General features: G+C 31.5%; 1 protein-coding gene across 1 annotated transcript; it reads left to right on the top strand.

Moving 5' to 3' along the window:
* The first annotated feature begins 10,553 nt into the window (after window positions 1-10,553).
* Window positions 10,554-15,021, top strand: LOC132726763 (uncharacterized). The gene is made up of 2 exons (XM_060712119.1): window positions 10,554-11,157; window positions 13,977-15,021. The coding sequence occupies exons 1-2, from the start codon at window positions 11,109-11,111 to the stop codon at window positions 14,726-14,728; spliced, it is 801 nt and encodes a 266-aa protein (XP_060568102.1). The 5' UTR covers window positions 10,554-11,108; the 3' UTR covers window positions 14,729-15,021.
* Window positions 15,022-16,553: the final 1,532 nt, after the last annotated feature.

The raw sequence follows: 16,553 nt of genomic DNA, 5'->3' as shown, positions 1-16,553 counted from the left end.
TAATGTGGTGTTCAATTGTCTTGAAATTGTCTTATTATGTGAAACAGTAGTGTTATCTTATCGGAACTTGGTGTCAACTTGTCAAACTCATGTCTTATTATGTTGACTTGTAGTGATATCTTGTTCAACCGTTATATTGACCTGGCTGAGTGCTGTCCTGTTTTGTCAAAATGCTTTGTTGCTTTGTATGAGGTGGTGTTATTCAGTGTAATTGTGCCAAAACATCATGCTGTCTTGTCTAAAACTTTTGTTATTCTGTCTAAAAATATACTTATTATGTGAAATACTAATGTTGACTTGCCAATAAATTTTGTTTGTTTGTGTAAACGTAATTTTATTATATGTCAAAAAGTATCGTTGACTTGTCGAAAGATGGTATTGACATGTCTGATCACTGCCTTATTTTTTCAGATCGCTATGCTATTTTGTCCAAACTTTATGTGTTAACCGACCTAAACACCGTCTTATTATGTGAAATAATGGTGGTATCTTTACCAATTATGGTTATGAACTGTTAAAACTCTATTTCAATTTGTCAAACTTGTCATGCTTGTATGTCCAAATGCACGTTCAACTTGCCTATCTCCGTCTTATTATGTCAAATAGTCATATCATCTTGTCGAAACGTGGTGATGACTTGTTTAAAATTACTACCTTTTTGTCAAAGTGTCATTTCATTTTGTCAAGGTTCGGTGTTATTTTTACTTAACATCGTCCTGTTATGGCAAAGTATCTTTTTTCCTTTTCAAATGTGGTGTTTACTTGTTGAAACACAGTATCATTATGTAATACAGTATCGTTGACTTGCCAGTTTATGACGTTAACATGTCTACATCACGTTTCATTATGTCATATAATCGTGTTATCCTGTCCAGATGCGATGTTGTCAATATTTAGTATCCCGTGACCAGAGCCCGCGCGGAGCGATAAAAGATAGAGCAAAAAAGATAACGGGACAGTTAGAGAAAATCAGACATCGCTTTCTCAAGACATAACTTAATTTGAAGTTTACACAATTACTAGACATAATAAGGCTGTTTCTGTTTTACAAAAAAAAATCAAATTTCGACAATATAACACTTCTGTTTTACATTATAAGAAAGGGTTTAGACAAGTCATTTCCACATTTCAACGAGATACCGCAGTTTTTTGTACTTTATAAGACAAAGTTTTAACCATTCAAAACTGCTTATTGACAACATAGCTTACAGTATATCATAAAAATGCATGATTTAGCCCAGTCAACACCCCATTTCGGCAAGATAATTCAAATATTTGATATAAAAGACATTCAGTAGTGTACGTTGGCAAATTAACACAGTTGTTTGATACACCGTATTTTGACAAAATAGCATGGCAGTTTGATTAAATAAAGCTGTGCTTTTACAAGTCAGCACCACATTTGGACAAGAGAACATTACTGTTTCAAACGATCAGAGAAAATCAGCTCCACAATTTCACCAAATAGCGCGACTAGTTGACATAATATGACACATTTCAGACAAGCCAAAACGACATTTTTGACATGATAACACTACTGTTTGAAGTAATTAAACAATGTTAACACAAGTCAACATCACATTTTAAAGATATAAGACTACTGTTAGGTATAATAATGCAATGTTTAGACAAGTCGACAAATTACAATGACATAACAACGCTTACATTTGACTTTATAAGACGCTTTCTGGGCAAGATAAAAAGAAATGTAATAACATAATGCAGCTATGGCGTTCCATATTGCTAAGTATTACCGTTAACATACTTTAGCGTTCTGTCTATACCATCTACGTATACCATTGTTTGATTTAAACACCAAACTTCTGTCTTAGTGATTATACAAATAAATAAACGTAACAAAATTCATTAATTTCAACAAAGTCAGATAACGTTGAAAGATACGAAGTACCGGGCTATTTGCATAAACAACAATCTGCATCCTATGGTGTATCGAACATATTTATCACTCACTCGTGTTTCCAGCATATTCCTGTCACTGCCCGTACGTCAGCACATTTGATAACTTGATGCCTTTAAACATTTTCTCCAAATACTCAAAATGTTATAAGTTGTATTTGTTATAAACATTGTTTTTGCTTATCCAAAATAAACTTTCGTAATAGTATTTTGTATACTAAAGCTAATCCAAAAGTAATAATGTTTGTTGATTTTTGACACAATGATGTACTCAAAGTCTTAAAAAATGTTCCATTACTCATTTTATTAACAACCAACTTCACAAATGATTTCCTACAATATTCTTTTCGATGGATTATTTTCAGAAAACGAATTAGAGCCCAATTATCATGTTTACACATTTCTTCACCTGTTAAATGAATGAATCTGAGGAAGTAAATGTAATCTTATACGCTCCACTTCAAAATTGTGGTGTGCGGTAAAACGAGCAAACGGCATTTTCGAGATAGAGCGGAAGGCCGATTTAAACGGAAAATTGTAAGTTGACTGTTTATGTTTTTGTCTTGTTATTCATTTAAGTTGTATTTTTTCGAAAAACGAAAAATGTAGTTCCTTAAAGGATTGATTTAGGCTTCCAATGATTTAAGCTGTTACAACAAGAAAATTATATCAAGCCTTGGAGAACTTTAACCCCTGACGAAGTGAAAGACGATTTGTTAAATATCAAACTTCAAACCATGAAAACGCTCTACACTTAGGATTATTTTTAAGTGTTTTACAAAATATACAGATATAAACATGTAACAAGAGCTAAACTTTCATGCAAAATAAACTACTCTTGGTGGATTTCTTAAATTTGTATATCGATTTTTTTCGAAAGTAGTGGAGCCAAAGGGCAAGAGATGGAGCGAAAGGTCGGTTGTTGGGTGCAAGGTGACATTGCAGGTCACACCTTCGCGATTACATTTATAACGCTATAGTCGTTGAAAGGATATCACGCTTTATTAGTTGTCTTTAAAAGTTATATATATCTCAGTCTCAACAATTGATCATGTCTACTTTTACTTCTAAAGCTTTTATATATAAAAATGCATAGACCAAGCTCCTCCCAATATGCCAAATTAATATCACATTGCGCTCAACATCGAACCTTTTGCTCCATCTCTTGCCCTTTGGCTCCACTACTTTCGAAAAATATCGATTTACAAATCTAAGAAATCCTTCAGGATTAATTCATGTTGCACGAAGGACAAATTCTTATTACAGGTTGATATTTGCCTAAAACATTTTTAAAGAAATCCGAAGGGTATGGCATTTAAATGTTTGGGAAGTTCAATATCCTACAAATTGTCCTTTTGTTCGTCAGGAAAAAAAATTCTCCAGGGCTTTATATAAATTTGTTTTTGTAACAGCTTAGATCATTGGATGCCTAAAACAATCCTACACGGAACTACATTTTCATTTTTTCGAAAATATACAATCAAAATGAATAACAAGACAAAAACACAAACAACAAATATCCGTTTAAATCGGCCTCCCGTTCTATCTAGGAAATGTCGTTCGCTCGTTTTACCGTACACCACAATTTTGAATTGGAGCGACAGTTTGACAGGCGTGTCTAAATAGGCGAGCCGAAGAATAAATTGTTTGGCACTGAAAATATGACTAAGAATATGTTGATTTTTTCTTGTTTTGTATTTTTCTTACAACGGCTATGTTGACATATCCAACGAATGTCTTTGGTTAATGATACATTACAATGGCACTGTTTTTCTGTACGAAATCTGCTGTGGTCAAAATATTATTTTTAAATTAGGTTTATCTCTTCAATTTGGTTTGCAAATCATGGTCATGCAACTACATAATTAGGTAAAGAAGCAGACGCTTGTTTTGATTGAGTCTTCTATGTTTTTATAGGGGTTAGTTGTTATTCACAAACTTACACTTAATATGCATGTATAATTTGCAATGCTATTTTTATTATATTAAATGTTTTTTGGTTTCTTGTTTTATCAAATTATTTGTAGTGTAATTAAAAGTGTTTCATTAATATTAATGAAAATGAAATTAGTTCACTTTTTCATTTGTATTGGTCACATGATGGTTTAAGCCAATAAAAAAAAACATCAACATAATCGGGTAGAGGCAAAATTTGCTAATAGTAAATCGCTAATCTGTACAAACTTTGAATAGCAAGTGTTAATTTCACATTATATTTTTGGCAGAAGAAACTGTCCGATGGGGGGGGGGCAGGCATTTTTGTATCGTAACATGACTTCCGTGTCAGTATCACAAGCACCACCGTGACTTAGCGCGGTAATTATAGTTTTATAGCTAACCTGGACGTGTCACATAGGATATCATAGTAAATATTTTTTATATATTTGTTTGTAATAAATATTTACAAACCGTATCTTTTGGGGTTTTATTTGATCAGTCGATAACAAAAAAAATGATGTTTTTGTAAATAAATAATCATTTCTCAAATCTGTCACTATAATTATTTTATGAACTTGTACATGTTATGTTATATTAAATTTTGAAATTGATAGATTTTGGAATATCGACAGTTATCATTAAATGTCTCATATACTAGTATTCTTTAAATGCTTTACCATCGGGCTGTTGTTGCAATACCCAAAGCACATTGTTGCTATTTAAACAGTTCAGCGGTATATATAACTATTTCCTAGTAAATTGCATATTTAATTCGAATTCACTTTGAAACTGTCTATAATGACAGAAAAAGGACCATTAAGTGAAAGCAACGTCCAACTTTCAAGTTGTGTTTAAGCTGTGGAACGAAATGGTCTAAAGCAGTTCTCTTAATAAAATATAAATTTTACTCAGTTTTAGTCAAGGTCTCAAGATTCAAATAAATATCAAGGTAGACCATCTGTTTGTGAATGACAGTTTAAATTATTTGCGGTATCTCCCCTTTTCCAGAATCTTCATATTATCAGTAACAGATACACAGTTGAAGGTGACAACTGTTAAACGTTTTACGATACTGTAGCAAAGTGTGTTGATTTGAAACACATTCTTATCCATCAAGATCATTAAATCTAACACTTGAAGTGCTCATGAATTAATCATTGATTTTCTTCTAAACAGCTGGTGGCATGCGAGCAGCGTAGACCAAGATGAGTTGACACACATCTGCTGTCTGGTCATAGAATGCAAATTTACGTTATTAAGTAATTTTTCCCCCTGACATGATAAGTGGTTATGTCCAGAATGAAAAGTAAGGGTGTTCCGTTCAGTTTGGACAATCTTTTTTAAGCTCACCAGTACCGAAGGTTAAGGCTGAGCTATTAGTATCAAGGGGATGCTCCGGCGTCCGTCGTCATGCGTCAGCAATCATTTTCTCTGAAACTGCTTGGCAGATTTACCTCAAATTTGTTCTGTTGCATCCTTGTGCCAGTCACACTTAAATTTGCTCAAGTCATTTCAATTGACCCCTTTTAGGGGTCACCAGAGCTAAAAATAGAAAAACCTTTAAGCATCTTCTACTACAGAACCAAATGATGGACACAAAACCTTGTAGCATTCTTGGGTATTCCTTTATCAAATTTACTCACATTAATTTGATTGACCAATTTAAGGAGTCTCTAGAGCTAAAATTAGAAAAAAAACCTTTAGACATCTTCTCCGACAGACTTTATGGATGGATGATCACAAAACCTTGTAGCATTCTTAGGTAGTATTTTATCAAGTTTGATCATATTAATTTGATTAGCCACTTTTAGAAACCGCTAAAGCTGAAAAAATGGACATACCTTTAAACGTCTGCTTCTACAGAACCAGTTGATGGAGGATCACCGAACTTTGTCTGTTGCATACTTGGGTAGTCCTTTATCACGTTTGCTCATATTAATTTGATAAGCCCCTTTTAGGGGTCTCTGGAGCTAAAAATAGAAAAACCTTTAGACATATTCTAATGGATGATGATCACCAAATTTTGTCTGTAGTATTCTTAGACCTGTAGTCTTTTATCAAGATTGTTCATACTAATTTGATTGGCCCAAGTTATGGGCTGCTAAAACTTAAAATAGAAATTAATTTAAACGGCTCCTTTTACAGAACTTATTGACGGATGATCACCAAATTGTGTCTGTAGTATTCTTAGGTAGTCTGTTATCAAGTTTGCTCATATTAATTTGATTGGCCCCTTTTAAGGGCCGCTAAAACTAAAGATAGAAAAACCTTTGAACATCATTTCCTTCTGAATTGATTGATGGATGATAACCAATCTTTGTTTGAAACATTCTTAGGTAGTCTTTTATCACATTTTCTCATATTTATTTGATTGGCCCCTCTTAGGGGCCGATAAAGCTAAAATAGAAAGAATTTATTGATGGATGATCAACAAATTTTGTTTGCAGCATTGTCAAGTAGTCTTTCATCAAGTTTGCTCATATTAATTTGATTGGCCCCTTTTAAGCTTAAGTATAAATACCCCAGGTCATGGCATTTCTTCAAGTTATAGTTTAAAGACAGTCTATGCTCAAATTTGATATTGACAATGGATACACAGTTTCTTTATAAATATAAGATAAACATGTTTTGACTGCACACAAAGTAGATACATTACGTTTTTAACTCTTCACACTATAGGTGGTCACAGTATGAATATGTAAGGTCATTTAAAAATAACTTCCTGTCTATTGTTTGGTTTTGTTTTTGTTTTGTTTAATTTTTTATAGAAAATACCACTTTACTTGGCCTAAAATAGGATATGCAGCTTCCCATACATAGTTTATTCGTTTTTTTTTAATTAAAATAAGGCATATTCAGTAAGAATTTCATAGATTTCATTAAATTTCTACAATAAGAATAGTTTTACTCAACGATGAACATAGTATATCTTTTATAATGAAAGGGAAACAACTCATGTTGAAATAAAAAATAAAATTAAAGAAAAAAGTCTATCATATTGACATTGGCTATCGCCTTGGTGAATGTGTCAACTGCCGGTGAATATCACATATATTCAATGGCTCACAAGTTAATAATTGTATAATATTAAACACTATTTAAGATAGCATACCCGCACAGTGTAAAGGGACGTGCGAATATATAACATTTAATATACCTTTATCAATGCTGTATGTTTTTATCATACACAAAGACATCAAAATATACATTTACTAACCTACGCGACGATTCTTTGTAGTGTCTCTTTACCTAAAGCTTATGTAATTATGTAATCTATTCATTTTAGATAAGAAGAACTGAATGCAAAGTCATGCAAAGTAAAAAAACATAAATTGATCTATAGTGAGCCGGTGTAATTAGTTGAACATGAATAGGACCAGCTATCTTCCGCTTTTACTTAATCTGAAAAAGAATTTGTTATTAACATGCTTTACTTTGAATTTGCAACAGTCAAGGATTTTAATATCAAAATACAACAAGAGGGCCATCATGGCCCTGAAGTCGCTCACCTGTATATAGGCCCCCGGAGCGGGGCCAGTTTAAACCTCGGGGCTTTGATTTGAACTTGGTAGACACCAATTAGAAGATGTTTCATGCTAAACATCTAAGGTCTAGCTCGTTGGGTTTTTTTAAAAGAAGATTTTTTAAAGTTTTTCCTTTACACATATAGTTAGAAACAATGACACACCTGGGGCAGGGCCAGTTTTGACCCCTGGGCTTTTATTTGAACAATCTTTGTAGACACATACAAGAAAATGATTAATATCAAAACTCTAGCTATTCGGCTTTCAAAGAAGATTTTTTAAGTTTTTGCTATACACATATAAGGAAAATCAATGTCCCCCGGGGCGGGACCAATTTTGACCCCATGGCTTTTATTTGAACAATCTTTGTAGACACTCACTAGAAGATGCTTCGTGCTTAATATCTAAACTCTAGCTATTTCAGTTTTTTCAAAGAAGATTTTTTAACTTTGACACTCACTAGAAGAAGTTTCATGCTTAGTATTTTAACTCTAATTGTTACACATGTTACATTTGGAACAGCATAAAACCTTATAAGGGCTATCACTGGAAGTAATAAATGCAAACAGAATTTTATTCCTAAAACAAGAGTCACCGAAAGCACGGACCACAAATGACCTTTTCTTGTTTCATTTCCAAATGCAAAATATTGAAAGAAGCGTTTTGGTGGAAGTCTTAAAAAGATCACAATCATATTTGCATTGGTCATTTTGAAAGTTAGGCATTAAATATTGTTTTGTCCGATTATAAACTTGTAACAAAGTTATAGCAAATTTGATATAGTAACAAAAGGTAAAACCTTAAAGTTTATTTAAAGTTTTCAATAATATTTTTCTCAAAAAATATAATGATGTTGCCTAACATGTCATTACATCCACATATTAATCATAACTGCACATCAATTACTAAGTTGTACAGAATTCTAATGATTTTTCATTTGTTTTCTTGAGGTTCAATGGGCATTTTAAATAAAAAAAAGTACTTCAGTTACACGATATGGAGGTGTTTTTTTCAAAAGTTTTGTTCAAAAATAAATTATGTATGCCAATCAAAATTAAAATAAAAAATACAATTCCAGAAAAATTGAAATATTTGATCAATACATCATTGTCAATGTTAATTTAAGGACAACATACATGGACTGCTCAGTATTACAATTTTATATCAAATGTTGACTTATTAAAGTATTACTTATTGATGTATTAATCAATTAATATACTTAATAAGTTTACAAAAAAAGCTTATAATTAGTCAAGATAGAGTTCAGTTTTACCTTCTTGAACGAGTTTATAAAATAATTGTCTAAGAATAGATAAATGTAAATACAAATAATAATAAATTCTTGGCATATTAGCAAAATTCTATATATATCTAAACAATTAGATAGAGTGTGGCCAAAGTAAAATTTTAAAAAGTTCATGCCATTTATCGGCCTCGGTCAAATTAAGTGTTTACTGTTTGAAAGGTTTAAGTTTTATTATAAATATAATGCACCCATCAATAAAAAAGTTATATCCATTTATAATCAAAAGATGTTTTTTGCAAAAGATGCAAGAATGAAGATTGGAAAATGACAATGCTCGATTTTAAAGCACAACCCTTAATCATTTCTTAAATCAATTTGACGGTGCGGAACAGCTTCCGCTATAGATATGAGAAAGTGGAAAACAATGTTGATTCAATGTTCTAGGAATGAAAGTACATTTAGGTAAATTGGTAAAAAAACTATTATAAAGTCGCTGAAGGTGACTGGATGTATAAAATGTTGGATTTGTCTGTATTCGACCCTGAGATAAACAAAATCCACCCAACGCAGATCACAGTCATGTAATAAGGCAGCGTGATTACGTCAATTGTATGTAAAGTTAAGATGCAATACACATAAACCTATGTATATTATAACGTGACTTGGCATACCTGTATTATTGTCCTTAACTGTGTATGTTTAAATGAATTTATTTTTGCTCCCATTGATAAGTTAGTTAGATTAATCTGTCACATAAATAACAAGTTTTTGTTAACATTCTAGTGATTCTACGGTAGGTTAGGTTTCATTCAAGGTCGTTTGTTAGTTAAACAGAATCACAGTTTGAGATTCGTTACTAACTTTGCCATTGAACAATTCAATAACAATATACATTAAAATATAAATATATAAAGAAAAAAACAAAGTTACTTTCTACTTCTGTTTAGTTTTCTTCTGACCTAATTTACTTAACTATACTTGATTTGCGGACTATCTAAGTAGCTACACAACGTCATAAAGAGGATTATTTCCCTTATGAAATCACTTAAAGTTCCATCTATTATCGCAGTCTGATGAATTATCTTTTTCAAATTAATTGAATCAAATATGGGCACATATACTGCCTTTTAACAGAAAATACTTCGTATAAGACTATATAGTACACTGTAGTTAATAGCAAGCGATTTTTTTTATAAAAATGGGGCTAACTGAAATTACACGCAAACTTGATAAAAAGATCGTCTTAGATTCTTCAAAGTAAGTGTAATAAACTTTTGGATTGCTTTGAGAAAAAAAATCACTTAAGTGAAATACAAATTCCATATCACGACATTCCAATATTCAAACCGACTTGCTTTGACATTCGATGGTTTATGCAACTTTTGAAAACGCCAATTACAAAACGTTCCTACCAAGTATCTTAACTATATGTCGTTACTTTCAAAAGAGAGGATTATAAACGTTGTTAACCCTCAACCCCGCCACCTTCTTTACAGTATGCTGAAAGCCTTAACTTGGGATTCAAGATTATGTAGAAATACTTAAAGTTTTCCATTTCAGGCTTAAGTTTGTAAAAATATAATTTAGTTTCAATAAAAGAGGTTATTTCAACATGTTAACTTCTTGCATAAAAGTATAAACTTTAAACTGCAACACGAATGTCGAGATAAAAGTGACTATGATTTTAATTTTATTTTAAATGACTACGCATAACTAATATGATGTCGACCTAGTTGGAAATTTTAGACTTTATAATTGTAAGTTCTAATATCTTTTTCTTGTAAGGAAATAGTACAGTAACAATAGAGTACATGGGGTACACGTATTAGAGGTTCAAAGTGAAAAATATCACATAGATATATGAACATGTAGTAACTGTTACGCCTTTACAAGAAAACAGAAAAATTTATAATCATTTATCAATCTATATAAAACAAAAATATTTGTAATCGATTCTGGAAAAAAATAAAAACTTAAACAGATAAAAAGAAATTCTCTATAATGTTAATTCACTACATAAAATTCATTAAATTCAATATGGTTTATGAAAACCTGACTATGGGTTTATTTGTAGATTACAATGTAGCTTCCAGATCAAAGCTTTCAAATCGTCTATATATCGAACGTATTACAAAAAATGTGTTCAAGTATACAAAATACCAAAATATCAATGTTCGTACCTTTATTTACTTCCTTAACGTTTATATTCTCCTTAGTGAATCGTTTCATATCTATGAATTTTAATCAGTCATTATCTGTCATTTGAACTGTTACTTTCTTCAACACCGCTTTTTTCGATACTAAATTTATTATGGCTATATCGGATTACTTATATAGATATATGTATATATAGTAATATACTTAGTTAAAGGAAAAAAATACCTGGAATAAGTAAAGTGCCTAAAATATCTCTGATTTCAAAATTGTTTAGTTATAGCCGTGGAGTTGACAATACAGGCATAATAAAACCAGAAAAGGAAGATATGCATTTTTCATTCATATATATACTTGCAATGTGCTTTTCGATTAAAGGTAACGAAGAACTATAGTTTAATCAATGAATATATGTTTATATTTAATTTTCTATATTAGCAGTATCACCTTTCTCTTTTTATAGAATATTTTCATTGTTTTAATTTTAATCATAACCAAGGTAAATTGGTATGATTGACCGATTGGGAAAAGGTGTTTGATTGATTAAGACATTTTGACTTATTGATTGATTGTTTGTTTGTTTGTTTGATTGATTGATTGATTGAATTGATTGATTGATTAATTGATTGATTGATAACCTCTAATGAAATTCAACGTTTTTCCGTTCAAATTTCATATATGCGCAGGAATTATCGAAACCTAAAATTAATGTACTACATACTTTCGTTATATTTTAAATTAAGTTATAATCAAAACACAAAGTAGGCAGATGTTAAAATAAATAAAAACAAATGTCTTAATATTAGTTTGATGTTGGTAAAACTTTTTGATACGATGTCATGAATTTATGCGGTCTAATTGGCAACACAATATTGAAACTATGCCAGTTGAAATAATTCAGGGGGTTATTGTTATTGTTGTTGTTTTTGTTTGGGTTTTTTTAAAAAACAAATCAAACAACATAATAGTGATTGCTAGTTTCTGTTCTATGTTCTGTTTGGGAACTTTGTTATTCAAAGTAGTTGAAGATCAAACTATCTAGTTTTCAGTGGATTGAACCTTTTCAATAGACTTTAAATCTATATAAGGAAAATGATTGACAACCGCAATTGTGTTTACAATACAATGTTTATTTCTTACGTTTCATGAAGTTTAAGACGTGCAGAATGTTTTTATCTATTCCACTCAGAGTATTGATAATATATTTATAATGTAAATATTTTTAGTCGCTACTTTAACGCATGTTTTTATTGATTAAAGTAAGACTGATCATTAATTTATTGTATTTTTTTAATTATCAAACTACATCATTAAAATCCAGAACGTAAACTTTTTACCATTCTTTAATCATAATTGTATAACGTGTTAAGCATAATTTTGAATTTACTTTGTACGATAACATATACTAAATCTATTTTAAAGTATGTTGTTCTAGTTTCTGTATTAAACTATTAAAAGGTTAATACACGGCAGAGTATGGTCGGAATCTTGATGATAATCGGCTTCAGTACGGCATTATACATTTCAAGACGGATTATCACTTTCCGATCCGCCTCTGACGTGTTTTTATGTTAATATCTAATAGTAGCACTTGATTAATTAATTTGATATTTCATTCTTTAACTGTACAGTATCTAATACACAGTTGCTTCCCTTATATGCAAAACAATGAAGCAGCAAGTTTCATTTTCTCGGAATAAAATGTTTTGTTTTTATTCCTTTAAATTTACAATAAAACTGTGTTTGTAAAATTACACTGAAGTTGTAATCATAAAAAAGCGATCAGTGCAAACATCCTAACTTTCACTTCACAGTGACGTAAAATGTGACGTTATTGTTATAGTGTTTGCACGTGTTCAGCGGGCCGATTATGATAATAGGTTTTGTGTGCTTCATCTACTATAATATCTAACTCTTATTAGAAACAGAGTGCTTCAACGAGGAAGAATATCATATTGTTGAAATAACAAGTCTCTTGTTGAATGTACTAAAAACTGTTGGCAGTTACCTTGAAAAATGCGTGATTTGTAAAATATTCGTGGCATTAATTACGGGTGTAATATTGTGATAATATTTCAATGCAAAAAGAAACTGATATAGATTGATGGGATCACCTTGTTTACATTTATTGCTTTTGTATTAAAACAGTCCGACATAACAGACATTTTTATTTCAGACTCATACATTTATTTCAATTTCTTATTGTACTTGAACTAACAACGTTCTGTCGATCTGTCAAAAGAAGTCCATCTATATTAAACATGTTTAAGCGGAAAATGATAACAAGAGGGCCATGATGGCCCTGAAGTCGCTCACCTGTATATAGGCCCCACAGAGCAGGGCCAGTTTAAACCCCAGGGCTTTTATTTGAACAAACTTGGTAGACACCAAAAAGAAGATGTTTCATGCTAAATATCTTAGCTCTAGCTCTTTGGGTTCTTAAAAAGAAGATTTTTTAAGTTTTTACTCAATACATATAAAGAAAATCAATGACCCCCTGGGGCGGGGCCAATTTTGACCCCATGGCTTTTATTTGAACAAACTTGGTAGACACCAATAAGAAGATGTTTCATGCTAAATATCTTAGCTCTAGCTCTTTGGGTTCTTTAAAAGAAGATTTTTTAAGTTTTTACTCTATACATATAGGGAAAATCAATGACCCCCTTTGGGCGGGGCCAATTTTGACCCCAGGGCTTTTATTTGAACAAACTTGGTAGACACTCACTAGAAGATGTTTCATGCTAAATATCTAAGCTCTAGCTCTTTGGGTTTCTTAGAAGAAGATATTTAAAGTTGTTTTTTTTGGTTGCCATGGCAACCAGAGTTCTGCATGGAATTAAATTCTTTGAACAATTTTTAAAGGTGACCACCAAAGGAACATTCCTGTGAAGTTTGGATGAAATTGGCTTAGTGGTTTATGAGGAGATGTCATTTAAAGTAAAAGTTTACGGACGGACGGACGCCGGACGAAAAGTGATCACAAAAGCTCACCCTGTCACTTTGTGACAGGTGAGCTAAAAATCATACAATTGTAATTAAAATTGCAAAGGAAACCCACCTTTTACCAATGCTATATGTGTTCTGATGTATATCATTAAAAGATATAAATGATAAATATAAATAAATAATATTATTATCCTTTCATCACGATTATTTTCTTAATAATTATATTTCGTATATGTTAATATCTATTTTAGGTGAACAGTGTGACGAAGTTTCCGAGAAATCACCAAATGTTTACATTGACCAATTTTCGAACGATGTAAATGATCTTCTCCAAGAACTGGACGAAAAATATTCTATGACAGAAAGTATAGGAAATGCAAGGAAAAAGATGCAAGAAGTGAGATTTGAAAAATGGGATAATGATTGTAAATCAGCGGGAATGCTCATAAATTTGTACACAAACTCTGACGAGATTATGCACTTGCCAGGGGTGACTTTTTACAGAAGCTTGAGTCAAGCAATAAAGAGTGATAACCCTGGATTTATTTGGCAAAAATGTGAGCAATTGCTAAATATTGCTTTAAATATCATAGGACATGAAACTTTTGACATTGTATTCAGGGGGGAAAGACGCGGTGAGTCTTCTATCCCCGATGACCTTACAGAAGGTTCATCGTACAAGGAACGCGACTTTTGGAGCACTACCCTTGATCCTTCAGTCACTGACCATTTTGGCGGTGCAGAATATGCTTTCATCATTATAAAGAACGTTCAAGGTGTAAATGTTCAACATGTTTCTGTTACAGATATGGAAAAGGAAGTTTTAGTTCAAAGCTCAAGGGAATATATTCTTAAAAGGAAAATAAGCAACAAGGAAGAACAACAAAAAGTGCTTAAGCGAATTCACTTGCGGTATCCTAACTTTAAACCTTCAAAATTTAACCCTGAGAACATATTCATACTTGTTCCTGTAAAAGTGGATGGTGAACATGATGAGTTATAAGTATGTTTTAAAGGTTTTATCAGCCGTGGGAATCCAGCCAGTTAAAACGATGTTTTAAAAAGTCAAGTGTTCATGTCTTTTATTAATTGTGTTAGCATATCATGATTATCTTCTACATGTTTTTCAAGTGTGAAACAAAATTTCTTTTCCCGTTAAAAATGTCTGTGAATGTAAAACTAGTTCATTGTATCAAATATATAACAGTTGCATAGCTAGAATTAGATTCTATATTTTTGAAAGACATATATTAAATACTGGTCAAACTGTTTTGAAAATATAAATAGTGATAAAAGATTAAATTACCATAAAAATGTATTTTTTTCATGTAAATCACGTTTAGACATGTGGATAAAAATGTAAATCAATTTGTACGTAAAAGACTTCATTTTCTCCAATTTGGTACATAGAAAGTGTCAATAGTAATGAAAACAAGCAACTATCATAGTATTGCAAGCAATCCATAAGTCCCCTACCGGTTAGAACCCCAGCAACATTCTGAAGGGCCATTCAATTCTTCTCTTTTTTAAGAAAATTTGTTGGAAAAATTCTTTAAAAGTGGTCACAGGAAACAGTTTTTATGAACAGACAGACTGAAAGACACTCTAAAGTTCATTTTTTAAACATCCCTATTACCAAAATATAACTTTTTTATAAGCAAAATTCTTAAAGAGGAGAAAACTCTTGAAATAAAGATCCAAGATGTCGTACATGATGTGAGTGTAACTAGGAACAATTAGTAATGAAGCTGTTCATAATGAATGTTTATTTTGAATTTGAAGTATTAAAGTTAAAAGAATGAATAAGATAAATTCAAAGTTTAAGGATGAGATAATTCTGGAAATAAGGATGCTAGATTTATAAACCTTGTCATATTATTATGATGTGGGAGTTTGAAGTAAATCCCATTAGTAATGAAGAAGTTGGAGTAAAATATACCTATTTCTCGAAACAATCTAAGTTCAAGGGGGACATAATTCTGGAAATAGTATTACTGGAGTATTGAACCTTCTCACAATAATAAGAAACATATATATGAAGTTTGAAGAAGATACATTAAGAAATAAAGAAGTTATTTAGAAAAATAACTTTTTTTCATGTAAATTCAAGGGAGGCAATTCTGATAATTTAATGCTAGAGATAAAACAATGTCACATTTGATGTGGTTGATGACCAGAAACTTATGTTTGAAGTTTGAAATAAATACCATAAAAAATAAATAATTTATAGAGAAGAAGCCTAAAAAGACATGCATAATCTCCATACTGCCATCTATCCAGATAATAATAAAGTTTCATAAAAATATTTTCAGTACTTTTTGCGTAATCGCGGGATCGAGTTTTGTAGATGGATGGACGGACAGACGGAGGGTAAACCTAAAGGTCTCTCCGGAAAAGATAGAAAATCCTACTAGCTATATTTTTTCCAAGAGTGGATTAAATATTAAGTTGTTCAACCTCCATCCTTAGCACCACCCTCCCTTTCAATAAAGTATTCCGAACGCCTAATCTCTTGTCATTCGAGGATCATTAGATATTATTAGAATTTCTCCCATTTAAGGCTTTGTAAAAACAGCATTTTAGTTTCAGTAAAGAAGGTATTTTAAAGTTCTTAGAGTCTTAGAAGATGGTTCGTGCTAAATATCTTAGCTCTAGCTCTAAAGGTTTCTTAAAAGATTTTTAAAGTTTTTAATATATACATAAAGGGAAAAACAATGACCCCCTGAGGCGGGGCCAATTTTGACCCCAGGGCTTTTATTTGAACAAACTTGGTAGACACCCACTAGAAGATGTTTCAGGCTTAATAGCTAAGCTCTAGCTAATTGGAT

This window comes from Ruditapes philippinarum, unplaced genomic scaffold (assembly GCF_026571515.1).
Source record: "Ruditapes philippinarum isolate M1 unplaced genomic scaffold, ASM2657151v2 ctg10455_1_1_1_1, whole genome shotgun sequence".
In the NCBI taxonomy this organism is placed as follows: domain Eukaryota; kingdom Metazoa; phylum Mollusca; class Bivalvia; order Venerida; family Veneridae; genus Ruditapes; species Ruditapes philippinarum.
Note: the sequence above shows the minus strand (reverse complement) of the source record. Positions and strands in the feature narration are given on the sequence as shown.

Bases quoted from the DNA above. Each gene is read 5' to 3' on its own strand.
- LOC132726763 (XM_060712119.1), top strand. From the start codon at position 11,109: ATGCATTTTTCATTCATATATATACTTGCAATGTGCTTTTCGATTAAA. The intron at 11,158-13,976 runs GTAACGAAGAAC...TATCTATTTTAG, and splicing joins AATGTGCTTTTCGATTAAAG to GTGAACAGTGTGACGAAGTT.